Source organism: Melanostigma gelatinosum (genome assembly GCF_949748355.1).
Source record: "Melanostigma gelatinosum genome assembly, chromosome: 14".
Taxonomy (NCBI): Eukaryota; Metazoa; Chordata; class Actinopteri; order Perciformes; family Zoarcidae; genus Melanostigma; species Melanostigma gelatinosum.
The window spans coordinates 23,183,359-23,201,614 of NC_136647.1; the positions used below are offsets into that span (position 1 = coordinate 23,183,359).

The 18,256-nt window shown below is 39.4% G+C and overlaps 1 protein-coding gene across 1 annotated transcript in view; it reads left to right on the forward strand.

Annotated features, from left to right (window-relative positions):
- Positions 1–4,794, forward strand: part of opcml (opioid binding protein/cell adhesion molecule-like) — a gene marked incomplete at its 5' end in the record, with an annotated part of 194,383 nt that extends 189,589 nt beyond the window's left edge. The window contains 4 exons of the mRNA XM_079284081.1: positions 2,438–2,575; positions 3,167–3,287; positions 4,196–4,347; positions 4,678–4,794. Of these exons, the coding sequence (XP_079140207.1) occupies positions 2,438–2,575; positions 3,167–3,287; positions 4,196–4,347; positions 4,678–4,778 (512 nt within the window). The 3' untranslated portion in view covers positions 4,779–4,794. The remainder of the gene's footprint in view (positions 1–2,437; positions 2,576–3,166; positions 3,288–4,195; positions 4,348–4,677) is intronic.
- Between the last annotated feature and the right edge of the window lie 13,462 nt (positions 4,795–18,256).

Sequence of the window (18,256 nt, forward strand, 5' to 3'; positions counted from 1 at the left end):
GACAAACGGATTGTTGAGTTGGGATTTAACCATTGGATTAAACTCTTTGTCAACAATGAAAGGAGGATGGAGTTTGTCTTTAAGTTTGAACAGCATTTGGTAAATCAACTGCGTTTGTTCTTTTACATCTAATATCTGAATGGCCCTCGAGTGTGTAGCAGAATCCGTGTTCCGCTGCAGGTTTGCTGGATTGATTTGTTGCTCTGTTGTCATATGAACATATGTGACTGGTTCTTGTGAGTTTGTTGTTGTCATTGTGTTAATTATATAGTTTTGGACGATATGCATTGTCCGTTAATTACAAAGAATGCCGTCATGCACAGAGTTATTGTTTGTTAAGCTAGTTTAGCGTAGCCTCCTAGATGTGTGGGGCCTCAGCTGTTGTGTTTTTCTTTTGTTCCGGGTTGAGAGGTCACAGCCAGTTGTCTCCTATGTGAACGCAGTCCACCGAAAACATTATATTTCCCACAATTTAAGCTTCTGCATTTTCCAAATGCACTAGTATTATTCAAACGTGTTGTTCGGTTCGTAAGCCTCGTACCGAACGCTTTAATACGAATACGTGTATTGTTACACCCCTAGAAACAAATAACCGTAGCCGTGTGTCGAGAAGAGTTGAGCTCACAGAGAAAGCCACCTTGGATACATACTACACAATCAGGGGAAGGTCAGGATATAAAAAGCATAAAGCATATACTCAGAAATCAACAGTTAAAGTGTAATCGAAAGATAAAGTGTATGATCGTTACATGACGAATGTTTAATACATAGAGTGCTTTAACAAATGTAAACCTGATAATAATAATAATATGTGTATCTGAGTATAGTGCAGTCTGAGTGTAGAAAGTACGGAGAAAGAGGAAGTGAGCTGAGTGCAGGCCTTAAGAAAATAATGGCTGCAGAGAGGAGAGAAAAATCGAATAAGTGTTTTAAAAGCTAGCGCGTGCTGAATAAAGCGATTAACAACTGTAACTGATTATAATAACTGTAACTGATTATAACAACTGTAACTGTGATTATGATAACTAATCTGTGTTAGAAATGTGTGAGTATAGGAAAAGGGGAAGTGCAACAGATGTTGAACACCCAGACACGCGCAGAGCTTGATTAAGTAAGCGCCCAGACAGGGAAGTTGGGGTGATTTCGTCATGCACACACACACAAAATGTAGGTACTTTTCGAAGCACCTGCACCAAATCAATGATGTCATGTTAATCATGGGCTGAGGGAGGACGTGTTGGGGAAGAGGGGGGAGAGACGCAAGAGGCAGCCCAAAAGTGTTATAAAAGAAGTAACTTGCAAACAGCAAGACGGGAATTCACGATGGGACGCCGACCGAGCCATCCATGGAGAAACACTGGACCTCGTTCGACAGCCGCGTCGGAGGACTTCGTCTCTGTTCACGGAAAGAAGACCGCTGTTCGTGACAAAGATTGAAAGACGGAGATTTTCCTCTCCCCACTGCTCGACTTCAACAACTGAACAACGGAGGAACGCGGCAGTCCTAGAAAGACTTTGTACTGAGCCTTGAGGACTGTTGAACGGACTCCGCTGCGAGAGCAGGAGGACCGAGGGTCCGACCGGACCTTCGCTCCTAACAAATCCAAAAGAACTTTTTCACCGAACCATTGAAGATCCAGCTCCAACCGAGCCGTCTCGGCATCTAAAACGAATGAGTATAATCTAAGAAGAAAATTAAAGTAACGAATCAAGTGTAGTAACATTTTAAGTGAGCTGTAGCTTAACCCTTGCTAACTAACTAAATATAACTAACTAAATATAACCTGCAATAAATATCTAATCTGTATTTAAAGTAAATTTCTCAAGTGCATTCATTTGCTCAAGTAGTAAAAGTTCCTCGTGGCAGTAAAAAGTTAAATCCATTGTATGTCTAACAACTGAGTTCTGTAAGGTTATCCTAGAGACCGAATCCACTTAACAATCCCTTACGGTTTTAGAAGTAATCCTAGCCGTTAAAACCTAACCTGGCATTTACCAAGAGCACGGATCCATAAGAGGGAAGCTGCCATAACCGACGCGACTGGTAGGAGCGCCCGGGGCCAGGACTGGTCTCTCAGCCGAGTGCACTCAGACCGGAGGAAGCAGGGTAGACGTCGGAAGTAACGACAGTGAGCAGAGCCAGGCGAGTTCCCTCGCAAGAACACCAGCTCGACAATCTTTTAAAAGAGAGCTGAGTCAGTAAGTAGCCCCGTATCGGGCCAGAAGTACCCCAGGATCTAACACGTGGCGCCATCATGAGGTTATTAGGAGGTGTTTCAGCTGCAGGACAGCACTGAAGGCCCAGGTATAAAATGCACAACCCGCCACTGAATTTAATACAATACTATCAAGGTCAGTACAGGTACAGGTACACTGATCTGCCGATACTAGGGCTCACCCACTAATGCAATGCCTCTGTTTCTTTGCTTCTCCACAGGCACTCATAAGTTTGTGACGGAGGGGGAACACCTGGTGCTGACAGCCATCACCAAGGAGCAGTCAGGATCCTATGAATGCATTGCTTCTAATGACATTTCAAACCCTGATGTCAGGACGGTTCAAGTCACCGTCAACTGTAAGGACCAAAACTAGCACAGTCATGGTGGAAACATAACGGATGTAATGATCAGGACAGATATATCCTCTAATGAAGACCATTTCATTTTATTTTATTTTAAATGTACTGTTTTGTCTCACATGCCGTCCTGCTACAAATAAGCAACTATTGTTACAGATATTCTGGGATCATAAAGTGGTTAACACGGCTTCAGAAGATGTGTAGTTCATCAAGTTGCCGTCCCAATTAATGTAACAAACTCACTTCCTGTATTCTGGCCGCCGCTTGTTCATTGTTGTGTCAGTTCACTTTTAACATTACATTACAGTCATTTAGCAGATGCTTTTATCCAAAGCGGCTTACAATTCAGATTCTATCACACCGTTGGCACAGCTACGGGAGCAATTTTTGGGTTAAGTGTCTAGCTCAAGGACACATCGACATGCGACTAGCAGAGCCGGAGCTGGGGATCGAACCGGCGATCCTCTGATTGAAGCACGGCCCTTCTCTCCACTTAGCCACGGTCTAAAGAAATAATAAGGAGCCAAAACACAAACCAATGAAGTTGTGTTCTCTCATTGTAAAAATGTGTTTCTCTTTGTTTTGTAGATGCACCCTTTATTTCTAATGCGAGGAATACGGGTGCTCCGGTTGGACAAAAAGGAATCCTGCAATGCGAAGCCTCCGCTGTCCCCAGGGCAGATTTTGAGTGGTACAAAGAAGACCGCAGGCAAGTTTCTCCTCTGAGCTCTGTGATTTCTGCAGGCTTGGACTTGTTTGAAGTCAGTATTACAGAAACACAGAGACACACTTTGTGCTGTAGGGTGTGGACTTAGTGTATTTGAAATAAGCTAGACTGCATCATCTTTGTTGATGAGTGATAGATTTTTACACATATTTTGGTTAAAATAAGACTACTTTTGATGTAATGAGATACTTATTCATGCCTTGCATTTTTGTTCTCTCAATGGCCATTATATCCCAATAATCACATTAAGAAAATGTATAGTTTTCAGTTTTTTTTCTAAACTCAGTCAAATCATTTGCACATCAGGCACGGACACCAAAGGCAACTATTATTATTTGTGCATTGTAACGTCAGTATGGTGTGGGGCTCTGAGGTTTAGAGGATATTCTAGCATAACATAATTTTCCAACTGAAGGCCGGAGACTGGAAAGATGTTTGTGAGCAGCCCCAGAGCTGGTAAGCTGATGCAAACGCAGGCTATGTTACACTGTTAAATGGTCCCTGACAGTGACAGCAGCATCGCTCGTCAGTCCCCAAAAGGCAACATCTGTCCTCAAGAACAAAAAGATGGAGGTCGCTGATAAAATAAATGACGTGAAATAGGGTAATGAAACAGGAAATGCAAGGAGTGAAACGGAGGGAACACAATGCATGTACAGTCTCATCCGTAAGGCAGAGCGCTGCATTCAAACATTTAGCTCTATTGTGAAACATGTAAGTATATTACAGCCTACAGGTACAAAAGGTATTTCTAATTTCACATGAATCTACATTTGAAGTACGTCTACTAGAGATTTCACAAAAGGCCTGAGCAAACACACGCCTCTGGAAGGACTCAAGCGAAGCACTGTTGCAGTTCCTTTTCTTCACCGCTCCCCTCTTTCTTACAGGCTCTTCAACGGACTAAACAGAGTTAAGATAGAGAATCAAGGTAGACAGTCGATGCTCGTCTTTTTCAACGTCTCGGAGGAAGACTACGGAAACTACACTTGTGTCGCCGTGAACACCATGGGAATCACTAACGCCAGCATAATCCTCTATGGTAAGAAGATCAATGGGTATAACAGTAACACACCGAGGTGAGCGAAAGTGTTAATGATGTTCAATCATTATTTTCAAGCGGACTACTTTTTGGTGTCTTGTTCTTGGCATGCTAAAGCAGCTGCACACATACAAAACAAAGCAATCCTGACATGAAGGTCACCCGCTGTATGTTATGTCACCAGTTTCCATGGCAATGGCTGCACCGATGCAAAGCTCTGACTTGGCTGACACATCCACGTGAAGATTTGAATTCCAGTCAATCGCAGTTCATACAAGCAGAGCTGTGGTTCAGGCACTGATTCATGAAGCTTGTGTCTTTCTCCTCCAGGTCCTGGTGCGATGCACGATGTGAATGGGGCCGCCGTGTTGCCCCGTGCCTCCGTCTGCCTCCTGCTGACCGTGACCTCACTCTACCTGCTGAAGTTCTGATGTGAAATGTGACGGCCTTCAAGCTTCTCTCAGCGTTGAGCAGCAAGAACAGACTATTAGTCCTATATGAGGAGAATGGAAATGTAAGAGTGCCAGTGGCTCACCCTTAGTTTTCTTTCTTTTTCTTTCTGGCTTTGCATCAGAGTCTGTTCTCTGTTGGCTCGCCAAGAGAGAGAGGCGTCAATCCGAGCAAGGGAAAATTCAAATCATGCACTAATTTGATGATGGTAGAACTACTGAGTTTGTGACCCCCCCCCCCCCCCCCCGCAAAATAAAAACCTTTTTGTGTGTGAAAAAGGAAAAAAGAAGAAAAATACGTATAACTGTTGATAGTTAACTGTTTATTGCCCAATATTGAAGTGTACACTCAGATTATTATTATTGTGTCATGTCCTGTTCAATATCTGTACAATACCATTGAGCTTTTTTTAAGTAAACAACAACAAAAACAGAAAAAAAGCAACGTGATTGTTGAATTTTACTGTATTTTTACAGTTGTATGCAAAACAGAGTAACAGATCCTACATGACAAACAGTTCAGAGTAAAAATAGTACACCATGATTTCTCAGGCAAAGTCCTACAGCATAATGCATCCACATTTTGATTTCCATCCTACGGTAGTGTGTGTAGAAAATGTACAAATGTGTACAGATATTCCTGCACTGTTGTTTTTAAAAGGCATACACGGCATCAGATGGCATTTTGAAACACCTAATTGCGGCGTCATAGCAGCTTCACGGCATATTCACATCACAGTAGGCTGCTGAAAACCTGAACCGAGAAGAGTCATTCAGAACAGACGTGTTGGTCAGCGGGTCGCTTCGTTCGCTACAGTGACAAATTGAAGAGTGCAGATGACGTCATCGTAACTGTCAGCTTAGCAGGTGGTCTATTTAGCAGCATGGCACTGAACTGACTTCTCAGCTAATTGGGGAACTAAATTGTATTTGTACAATAAAATATTGTAATCCTCCTGATGATATTTTGGGCTTTTACAGTCTTGTTTTTAAATTGCAACTAGCATGATACACGCTGATGGAGAGTTATCGAGTTGAAAAATGTGCAAAAGTAAAACCATGTTAGATCTCAGGCTGCCACAGTGGTTCTCAAGTTCCCTTGTGGGCTTTTATGCAATTGAGGCTTTTTATTTGGATCCAACATAAGTTCAACATAAGTCACGAGTTTTTCTTTCCTTTTCTCATTGACCCTCAACTGGAAAATGGTACCTATCAATAGACTATAATCCTCTTTAAAATATCTCTCAAATACCACTTAAAATGCAAACAGTCAAAAAAAAATTCACCGTAATGAATAAGAGTGGAGAGAGCTACTTAAAGGACCAGCCAGTGTCTTTGCAAGTCTTATCTTGTTAAGTAAAAACACACCAGAGCTTTAGATTTTTGACTTAAAGGGTTTTTTTCCGCTCATATGTGATGATATTAAGAGTCTCAACAGTGACTTGCAGTGGTGGAATGTAACTAAGTACATTTACTCAAGTACTGTACCTAAATACAACTTGGGGGTGTTTGTTCTTTACTTGACTATTTCCATTTTCTGCAACATAATAATTATCATCTTCTACAGCTCAGAGGGCTAACCAGTGGGGCACGCTCACATGCACTAACATGCACTAAAAGGCACGCGGCCGCACGCGGCCAGTCATCTATGTCACAAAGGAAGAAGCTCTGATATCAACACACAGAGGGAGAGACACTTCATTCTCTGCTCAGGTAGACATTGCTCTACTACATCATTACATTGCTGCTGTATATTAATGCTCTGAATATTGTAAAGAGAACCTTTAAGTAAAAGTCCTGCATTCAAAACCTTACTTGAGTAAAAGTATGTATTATCAGCATAATGCACTTAAAGTGTTGATTGATCAGTAAAATATGATTAATATTACTGGTGCATTAATGTGGATGTTGCATTGGAACTCCTTTATATCCTGTTGGCCAGTTTAATCTACATCAATGCATCATATTCTATAAGATGTCAGCACTGTTGTTAGCACTCATCCTGCTGTTAGCAGAGTTAGCTGTGTGGAGGAATAGATATGCTCGGAAGTCTGCGAAAGCCCCTTTAGAGGTCTGATTCTGGAGAAAGAGCTCAACACTCAAACAAACCCATCCTTCAGCTCACACAGAACACACAGGTACCGGCATGTCAAGAGATATGTGCTGAGTTTGACAAAAAGTCTATTGAGTTACAATCGCAGACTGTACTTAAAGTAAAGAATCTGAATACTTTATTCATCACCGGTGACGCAGCATTTGTTTTATTTATTAAACACCACGTCTTTTATATTGTTAAGGTTAAGTTATCAATGTGTGGTAACACAAATCAAAAGCATGCCTTACATTGAATCTTGTGTTGATTTGAGTGTAGTAATGGATTAGGACGAGGCCACTTTTTACTTTTACATTTACAGCTACAGAGCTGGCACACAGCTCCAGTCCACATCCAGCCCACAAAGAGACTATTTCATGAACGACGAGATAGTGGAGTCAACTTGAATGAAGGCGAATGTCCCGCGTAGCTGCTATGAAGCCCGGTGTTATGAATGTGTGCTTTTAACCTGGTTTGCTGTGAGGTAAACAGCAGATGCTGATCTCAAGACTGCAGAAGTGATTATTGTGCTCTGTTGTCAGTAGATGCATTGTCAAGGGACATTTTATAAGTCTGCCTGGGACAGAAATTTCCAGTGATGAGAATATACCTAAAGCACAAGTGATTGATAATGTGATGTTCTGCTATTGTCCAGTTGACTCCTGTGCATACGTATGAGTAAGAAGTGTATTGAAGACAAAACAGGGACGACGTCGATGTATGTGGGAATGCTTTTGTTGTACTCACATGTTAGGTTCTGTGCTTGTAATGATGGTGAACCAGTAGGCTGCAGATGATGTCACAGGGTCGGGATTTATCTTTTTAGGGGGTTTGCAAAAAAAACACAGACAGATGCGATTCAGATGCTTGCCCAACTAAAGTTCAGGGTTATTGTAACCCTTTCCATCCCAGATAGATTAACATTGTAGGTGTTGATGTCAATGAGCTTGAATTCATTTGTTTAAAATCCCCATTAAAAGAGAACTAATCCTGGAATTTACTTAAGGTGTAATTTTGCATGTCACCATGAACGAAAATATAATTTGTTTTATTTCATTTATTTTCCCTTTTTTATGTTTTAAGGATATTAGATTTATTATTTTTACATTATCGATAATCCTCCTGAATGCATAATTCTCTGGGCATTTTAAAGTTCACTGTATTCAAATTCACTTGTCATTTATTTTATTTTGGTTATTAGCTCTTTTTTGTTGTGTTTTTAAACGGTTGATCTTATGATGTATGATCTCACTGACTGCTGCATTGATGACCTGTTTGATTTGTTTCTGACCTGCATGGAGGTTCAGCATAGGGTAGTCACTACTGTGGTATACAGTCATCGTATCATTTGATTGAGAGATTGCAAAATGTCCATAAACTGGTTAAATGTGAATTCAAATTTGTTTAGTTTCTGTTTTTTATCTTGAACTCAGAGTGCTTCAGTTTAAACCTGGCATCAGAATGCGTCTCCACATTTGTCTCCAGTGACCACTTTGAGTCGACCAAATGAGTTGCTGTATTTACCAGGCGGGAGGCAGCAATGCACTTCCCTTGGCTAGTTTGTCTGCAATTTAGTATTTATCGAAATGTATATCTCTGTAGGATTTACAAAATGTTCAGCCGGCTTACATGTCTTGATGAACATCTGGAGATTGGAAAAAGTACTCTCATGACGTATTTTTCGGTTATGTCCTTGTTGGGACGCATTATTGTTACCACTACAAAAGTCATGTGATCAAATTCATCCTAGACAACCTCGGCAAGGATCGAATCACAATGCGTCTTGGTTGTCATTTACCCATGTATTTAGACGTGTCAATTTATGATCCGATTGCCAAAGACGCATTTTAATACAAGGGGTAAGCAGGGTCATAGTGACAAAGCCACAGATAATCATCACCAACTCTGTAGTTCCCCTTGGATCTTTGTTGTGATTTTAAGGCCTGCAGCTTTACTATTTTGGCATTAAGAAGGCTTTGATAAACCCACTGTATACAACCTACTGAGCACCAATCAACAGCGCCAATATTTCTCTCAGGAGTTGGTGAAGAGAGTGGATATTGGACATAACATTTGAGGCCAGAAAAACGACTCCAAATTAATTCGAACACATTTATTAACAAAACTAAATGTTGACCCAGGTGTGTTTCGATAGAAATTGTAAATAATATGAATCGGTTCGTGTTTAAAGAAGGGATTAAAAGTGGTAATACTTGGGAAAGAGCTGACAGTGAAGTTGTAAAGTGTTACACAGTCTGTGTGAGGCTATGGGAATGAATCTAACTGGAACCATGGAAAGGTGAGGAGGAACTGATCAGAAGATCTCATGGATTCTCGATATAGGGATTGGCAAGATTGGGAATGTATTCAAATCATCAATATCAATAAAAGGGGAATGTGATGTCATCAGCATCGTATTGATAAGGGATGTTGCATTTTCTGAAAACAGACTCCAGTGGAAATGTAATCTGTATAGTGCAAGAAAAGTATGGCCACAAACGACTCTACGGGTTCACTCCAAGAGGAAGGAGCAGAAGGTGATGATGAAAAATGATCAAACATGACAGGAACTGATCTACGTGTTCAGACAAGGTCTTTCAGAGACCTTACCTTGAATGCATACTACAGGGATGAGATGATCCATTCGGAATTGTTCTATCAAATCTATCATAGTTCACTGTTAAAATCGATCATAGTTCATAGTTTGCGACCATTATTGAAAGAATTGGGAATTGACAGATTTGGAAGGAGAGAGATAACATGCTAACATGTGAGTGTTCAAGTCTGCATCAACCTGCATTAGGCTAACCCGTCTGATATATTAAAATCTGCATTAAATCTTACCATAAAAAGCAAACTACTTGTGTGCTCTGAATTTCTGTCAGAACTACCTTTTAACACCTAACTTGTCTCCTGTTGTGCCCCATTCTTAATAAACAGCAATATTCAATGCCACTGCTGATAGGACTTCAAACAGCCTCAGCACAATGACATCAATATCTGCATGTGTTAGATCCTGGGCCCTGCCAGTGTAACTTTGTTATCAGAGCAAAGCTGTAAAATGAGCAGGAAAACGGGGCACGTCTGGTAACTGTGGTGTCAGTCAAGCTGCCTGTTACCTCTTTGTGTCTGAATGAATGGCAGGAGATGCACTCCGGCGACATATCTGTGAGACACTAACAACAAAGCCTTGCCTTGAGATTTTGTGTATGAGCACTTTTCTTACAACCTCCACAACTTAGTGTGATTAAATGACTGCTGCTTTTTTCCAAGGTAAGAAGGACTTTTGGTTTTATTTCCATGATAAAATGAGAGGTTGCAGCATAATAGTTCCATCCAGGTGAAGTACAGCAAACTTCTGTTTGGTTCTCTGTCTGCTGGTAAGGTTCTTGACAGGACACCTTTTTTAAACTGTCAGCATGAGTAGCCTGACGAGCCTTAAAGCACGATGAACAAATACAATATATAACTATCGTTTCTCTGAAGAAAGAATCAAAGTCCTTTTGTTGTGTTTCATCTCAGACCAAAGTCAGTCAAACGTGATTTATTTGGGGGGATATAGCCTGTATAACCACTATAATGAAATAATACCCTCCGAGTACTCCTCATATTCAATTCAAGTCTTGTAAAAATGTTCTCCTGAGAGTTGATGATAACTAGTGTATTTTCTGACAGCTTGCAGTAATACTTAACCTTGTTTATAACATAGTGTAACTGGATTACTTTGCTGTTTCATCTCTCACAATCTCCATTCTCCTTTGTCACAAATATGACAGTGCAACACAGTTATTGAAATCTTTCAGGTATAACTAATTCAATGTGGGTTGTTCTCTGCGGACGGGTTTAATGTAAGGTGAAGTTACTGCTGATTCACACCGCGAGCAGCCAGATTGATGAATAACTTGATTTTGACATGGTTTGCAGAGGCAACTTTTTTTTTCCTCTGCTTCGTCCTTAAATGCCCTCATTAACTTAACCAGCTGGGGATAATAGACGACTTTACAGAATGATTTCAAAATGGCCTTAATGATTGATGCAAGTGCTCTCTGAGCACCGATCTAGAGACATACCGTATATTCCTTTCGGTCTTTAAGTTAAAGAGAAGAGGGGAGCTGTAAATGGATGTAATTACAGGCTAACAGCTATGAAAGTATCGGCGTCTGCCTCCCTGTAAGTCCACTGATTGAAACATAGATGTAATCTTCATGTTGGTCACATGCAACATTATTCTTCACATTCTTATTCCATCAATGAAAATATGTTATCAGTAAAAATAACCACCATTTTGTCTCTCTACCATACCAAACGTTTTTCAATCATATATTAAAGTCCAGTGTTCTGCCGAATCGGCAAATATCTATTGTAACAATTCTGTCCTGATTACCATAAATATAATACCAGAGTTCAACTAAAGCCATATACGTCATGCCCAGCAAAACAACCCTTGAGTAGCCTCAAAAATCTGATTTTTTTTTCATTCATGCGAGTATTACAGTTTGCAAAGTTTTCTGTAAAGACATCAGCTGCAGCCTGTGATGGAGTGGAAGGCTGGCGGACTGCAGGGCCCTCTCTCTGGTCTTTCTTTGTGCAAACTGTACAACCACATGATTAGAATCCAGCTGTTCTGATGACTCTCTGCCGGTGCCGACAAAATTGACCGTTCCATCCAAGAGTCTCTCACTGAGGCCCGAGGCCAGAGAGGTTCAGTCCACAATGTGCTTTTACTCTGTTTTGATCACTCTGACATTATGTTCTCGTTTTCCCCCAACTGCGGCTTCAGGTTTTGCTGTCACTGACATGAGGATTTGATCAGCGTCTCGGTGTCGATCTGTAAAACCTGCCTCATCCTGCTTTGAAAGATATTAAGTGCGTATTTACTCCCCGTATTGCCATGAAGACATCAAATCCCCTGATGTACTCGCCACACTCATATCATACTCCTCTTCCTGTTCTCTCCGGAGACACTGGCCCCCATTGCATTCAAAAACCCATTCAAAAGAGCTTGAGGAGATACAATGCAGAGCTACCAAATATTATCCTTTACATATTTCTCCTAACATGACTATACACACAATCATTACGGCTGTAACATATTTAGTTCATTTTGCCCAGATTTGAATGTGACCTGCTGTCTGTAGATTTATCTTCACTGTATGGAACAACGTTCAGAAAAAGTGGAAGTACTTTCCAGTAAATACAATTATTACCTGCATGATGTCAGGTTAACTCGTCATTTAAAGTGATAGATTACTTTCAGAAGTTTCAAGCAAAACGTTTATCTCTGTGATCTTCTGGTTCTTTATTGGTGATGGAAAATAAATGTAGCTCATGCGCAAGTTCAGTCAGGAAGACACTCACTCGTATTCCCTGTCTTTCCTCTCCTTGTAATTACTCTATCAGCTGATTGGGGGTGTGCACTTTTAAGTAACCAACCAGGTTCATCACAGTTTCCTTCAGCCAATCATATTGTTGCTGTCAAACTTTAAATAGTGTTCTCCTCTCTGCTGCTGTCAGTTGTCATTTCAGCTAAGCAGATGCAACCCGCCTCCACCCCAGTCGCCTCCAGTCAGCAGCACAGTCGTGCTCCTGATTCATCATCAGATAGCAGCGACTCCTTTCATCACCACCACCAGTGTCTGGACTCCAAGGGGGGATTAGGCCTGTTGGACCTCAGTATCCCTACCCTCGGTGATAGTACTTCCGGATGGAGTCCAATCGCCAAAAGACTTTGCACTTTTCATATTTGAAGCTTGTATAATAAATCATTGTTAAATTGTGAAACAAGTCTCTCCTGATTGAAATGGTGTCGCCAGTGCTATCCTACATCCTAAACTGTTCTGAGTGGGCTTGTAAGTCTGATAGTGGTCAGCATGTTCTCTTAGATGCTTCTCCATTCTAACAAAAATGATATAGTATTTTCTTTGGAAAGTTTTTGAATTTAGTTTTAGAAAGATATTTAAAAAACACATATATAGAAGAAATGCATAGAAGCTCAACTTATATCTTATATATATATCTTATATATATATATATATATATATATATATATATATATATATATATATATATATATATATATGAAGAAATGCTTAAATGAGCATGTTGTCCTACAGGAATGGGCTGTCTGGTGAAAAACAGATGTCATTCTCGGTCAGTGCCTTCTTCATCCTTGGAGGTACCATCCGATCACACATGTCATATAAATGCTCTCGGATCCCTGTCCTTGGCTATTGTCTCGTCTTCAGGTGGAACAACAGCATCAGTCAATGCCAGCAGCTCAGCGGCACATCCATTTCTCCGAGTATCCCTCCATACCTGCAGGGACGGAGAGATCTCTCCTCTATCTCAGCAGCAGGTTCAGAAACAGGGGAAAGCAGGAGGCATCATAGTTGGATGTGAGGGTACACAAATGAACACGATGATTGTTGAGGAGTTTTACAATCTTATCACCCTGAACAAATTAAATAATGTTTTTATGACATAATGTACTATAACTTGGTACTGACCTTTTCTGACATTGTAGCCCACTTATCTCTAGTTTATTCAGGGAAGGGGCCTACGTTCATTAACACAGGTAACTTACTTTACAATAACAAATAAGGTAATGTAGTCTTGAGTTTCTATATGCACCTACATTGAATTATAGCACTGTTATTATTAACCTAAGATTTTTACCAAATATGCACACTGACAAATTAGCTGAGCAACATCTGAGCCATCCGCATACTGTAAGAAAGATAATGTATGACTTCCTCATCAAATATCACCTCAATTAAAGAAAATGATCAAACTCCACACTGTAATTATGTTTTAGAAATATAATTTACTTTCATAATTTTAAAATAACTAAATATAAGTCTCCTTTAATTCACAATTTCTTTTGTTCTTAAAATATCATGAGTTGCAACAATAACTCCCTTCAGTTAGAATTACTGTCATATAACTCAAAATCAGATTGAACTCAGTGGGCCCACAAATCCTACTTCCTTTTACCACATGAACTCTTCACAATAAAACAAAAATAAAACCATACATCTGTACACCAGTACCTTTTAAACTTATTTATTACATTCTACCTTTAATCTATTCAAGAACTATCCCTAAATGTCTTTCTAAGCATGCTTATAACAAGACTTAGTGTACTTTTATACCTGGTCACACCACACCATACAACTACATTTTTATGACATACTATATATTGACTTCTGAAAGACTTTCTATGAAGTGCTCTACTATGACATTATAAAAAAATACTATACCATATATCTTTGTATAACATACTATAATATTCATTTTGTAATACTCTTTATATCATACTTTATAACACTTTAATGCCAGACTGTAATAATATGACTTCTTTAATGACAGACTATACTTTTTTATGTCACACTTTTCATGAAATGCTCTACTATGACATTCTTATGTTATTTTTCAGACTTCCCAAACAAAACGAAGCTAACCATCGAAAGCCATTGCTGGACTGGTTAAAAAAAGATATTCCAACCAGATTTGACCAGTTCTGATTTGAAGTTGGTTTCATCTAATGTATCACTATTCTACCGACAGGATAAATCATCCATGGTGGTTGCTAAATGTTAATGTTATCTCGACCAGTGATTCTCAACTGGTGGGTCGCGACCCAAAATTTTTTTTTTTTTATGCAGCGGAATTATTCCAGCATTTACGGCACTTGTTCAGTGGTGCAGGAAAAACACAGACCAATGCGTTGTGAATCACATCAAGTGGTGAAGCTCAGCCAATCAAATATGAGTATTCTGACAAGTTTCCTGACTTGAGTGAGATGTACACACACCGTGACACACGGGGAGAGACGAGGATACAGAGAGCAGAGGAGGACTGTTGAGGTGTCGTTGTGAAAGTCAAATCATAGGACGATCTCCAAAAGAGAGAAATGTCCAGAGAGACCAGAGTCATTAGACTCTGACTGGACAGACTCATAGAGGTGAATTCTTCAAACACTAATTTCTCCTTTTGGAAGATGAGAAAAATATAATGTTGTGGATTTTTCACTTCACCCTGAATGGACTGAGTTTAAAGCTGCAGCATAATTCAGAAAAAATATTTTTTCTAAATTGAATTTCATTACGTCATTTATTTTTTAATCCAGCTGTTATTTTACTTGAATTGAGAAGAACATGTATTCATGTATTTCTAATCCATCCAGTTCAATTTGAAAAATGAGAATAATATTTTTTAAAACATAATTGATGTGTGCTTTCTTTATTTGATTTGACAGTTGTTTACTACACAGAGACGTTACTACTGCTAGACGTCTTGAATATAGATATACCAAAATTATATATATATATATATATATATATATATATACATATATATATATATATATATATATATACATATATATATATATATATATATACACATATATATATATACACATATATATATATATATGTGTGTATATATATATATATATACATATACATATACATATATATATATACATATATATATATATATATATATATATACATATACATATATATATGTACATACGGGGTGATGGTGGGTCCCGCAGCCAGACCAGTTGAGAACCACTGATCTAGACTTCTCCTCCATTATAAATAAACAATTCTTGAAATGGCAGAATCTTCTCCAGCATCAGTGTACTAATGATGTCCCCATGTGACTCTGTTCTCTGCTGTTGATTGATCATTGATTTATGCCTCTGTGCTTTGTGCATCAGGGCAGATCCAGCCCATCTGTCTCTCGGGAGTTGTGGGTATTCATCGCCCGCAGAGTGTTCATTTACAGCTTCAGAAAGTTTTCAACTCACTCCACAGTTGTGGTTCACAGCACATTTCACATTTTTTTTGTATGCTAAATTTGTAGTCGTGTAAAACTGTTTTGCAACCTCCGGTTCTGAAAAGTGAAGTCAATACATAAATGCATTAAATGTGCATTCTTTCTAATTGCCATCAGGGGGTGACTATGAGAAAATCACCTCGGCAAACATTGTAAACATGAGTTTATGGTCTGAATCTCTAGTTTCAAGTCTTCTTCAATACAGCATGATGTTCATTTAGTAAATGATGGTCCATTTAGAGTCAAACAGACCATAGTATGCTTTCGTACCTTGTGATTGTCTCTACGTCACTCTTACACAGTCCAAGCACAGTCAATTCAGCTCACTGGTTGCAAAAAAACAAGATGGTGACAGCCAAAATGCCAAACTCGAGGCTTCTAAACCACACATATTTAAAGACATATTTCGGCAGCTAGTTTGGCTACAAGGCTTCTTGTGTGCAACAACATAGCAAGTCCTTTTTGGGAAGTTTTAGCTTGATTGAGTTAGACTGGGGGGCGTTTGTCAGCAATTCCACAAATTCCCCTGTCTGGACTCATACCAGGGTATACTTTGGTATACCAGGGCCTCCCAAAGACTTACACACGCTCATTTGAAACCTTTCCAGTTTTAATTTTGCTCGGGGTTTACCATCACCCAGATGTGTGTGCGTGTAACCGCCCCTGCCTCTTAAAAATATACAAATATGGTTTTGATACTTCTTTGTCCCTGTGTCCCTGAAGGAGTCACAGGAACGCGGTAGTGGCCGATTACTGGATGCAGAGCACCTGGTCCTGGAGCTCCTAGGACATAAAAGCTCTGACGGGCTGGATCTGCTCTGCTGCGCACGGACTCATCCCTGCCAGTGGCAGCCCGTTAATACTTTGGTTTTGGTCTTTTGTTTCCACTGACAACACCCCACACTTCATCACGCACACATTCACGTTTACATTACTGATGTTACTGACTGACACGCTTCACAAACAGCAGATATTTTCTACTTCCTTATAATAAATACCTTTAATTTACCATCATCCCTTGTGTCCTTTCCTATGTGTCATAGCCCATAGGAGCCGGCTTATGACAGTGCGTCTTCACAATTATATCTCTACCTCTACCTGTATATGTTTCCATCTAATTCATGTCTATTCTTTTGAATGTGACTCAGCCATCTCAAGGGCATTCAAAATGTGGAGGTAATTAGGAGCGACACTGCAGAGAAGCTGAATACTCACTGACTGACACACTTTGATTTTCTTTCTTATTAATTTCAGGAAGGAAAATGTGAACTGCGGATCTGTAACAAAAACATCAGGTCTGTTTTACATTCCGACTGGAACAGGGAAAATGCAGAACAAAAATATAAAGTGGTGGAATTTGAGACCCTTTGTCTCAACTTCAGTTGGTTTTAAACGTAGAATTATCAGGTTGGCATAAAATGCTTAATAATACATAAATCTGTGACATTTGATTATGTTCTTTGGTCACGTAGATGTGTTCTGTACCTTGATGTGTTGACAAGTCTCTAGAATAGCTGCTTCATCCAAGAAGTGTTACCATCATCTCTGGTAACCTTTGCAGCTGTTAGTTCAGATGTTGAAGAAAAGCCGTTACCATGATTAAATGGTAAATCACTTTGTCACTGCAATCAATCAAATCTTTGGGAAACAAAACACTAATTGTGTGATTCATTATTTTTCTTCTCTTTTCACTAAACAGAATGGATGAAGGAAGGTGGTCTGTTGATGCTTAGTACAAATCTAAATTACGAACATATTGTCGTATAAAAAACAACAGGACAGTGTTGTATGTGAAGCAGAATTGAACTAAAAGTAAAACATCTTTGTGTGCACAGTTCACAGGCAGGTTTATTGTTCTCCCTGAAGAGAAAAGACCTATGATGTAATCTCGGTAACATTGAACATGGTTTGTATTTATATTGTATTGTTCATTACATGAAGGATACACTTTGTCCTTTTCCTTTTCTGATACGCTCTTCTGATTAAAAAAAAGGGAAATACTATGTGTGGATGATTTTATTTTGGTAGATTTTATTATCATACTTGGGGCAGAACAAACAGTTCTCTGTGGTTGCTATATAGGCTAATGTAATATGTTCCTGTTATTTTCCTGCAACAGCATATGTTGTGGGCTGAACAATTATAGAGGCATGACAATACTTAACATAACTAACTACTAATCTGCTGTCTATTAGCAGACTCGTGAAGCCAAATGCAGTTTAATTGCAGATTGATTTGAAAATCGTTAGTGCATGCATATCCTGCAATAATGTAACGATGAGTCTGATGAGTCTTCTGATTGACTTCCATCCCATACGGATACAAATTGAAAAAAATAATTTCTTTGAGCAGCATTAGAAATACACCTGGGAATCTACAGCATGCCTTTGGACATCATAGTAATGATACAATTTTTATTTATAGAGCTTGTTTAAAGCAAATGCAGTAAGTGCTTTCCAGAGGCTTCGAGAAAAACACAGTGACATGACCTGCTATTTATTGTTGCTGATAGATATTGATT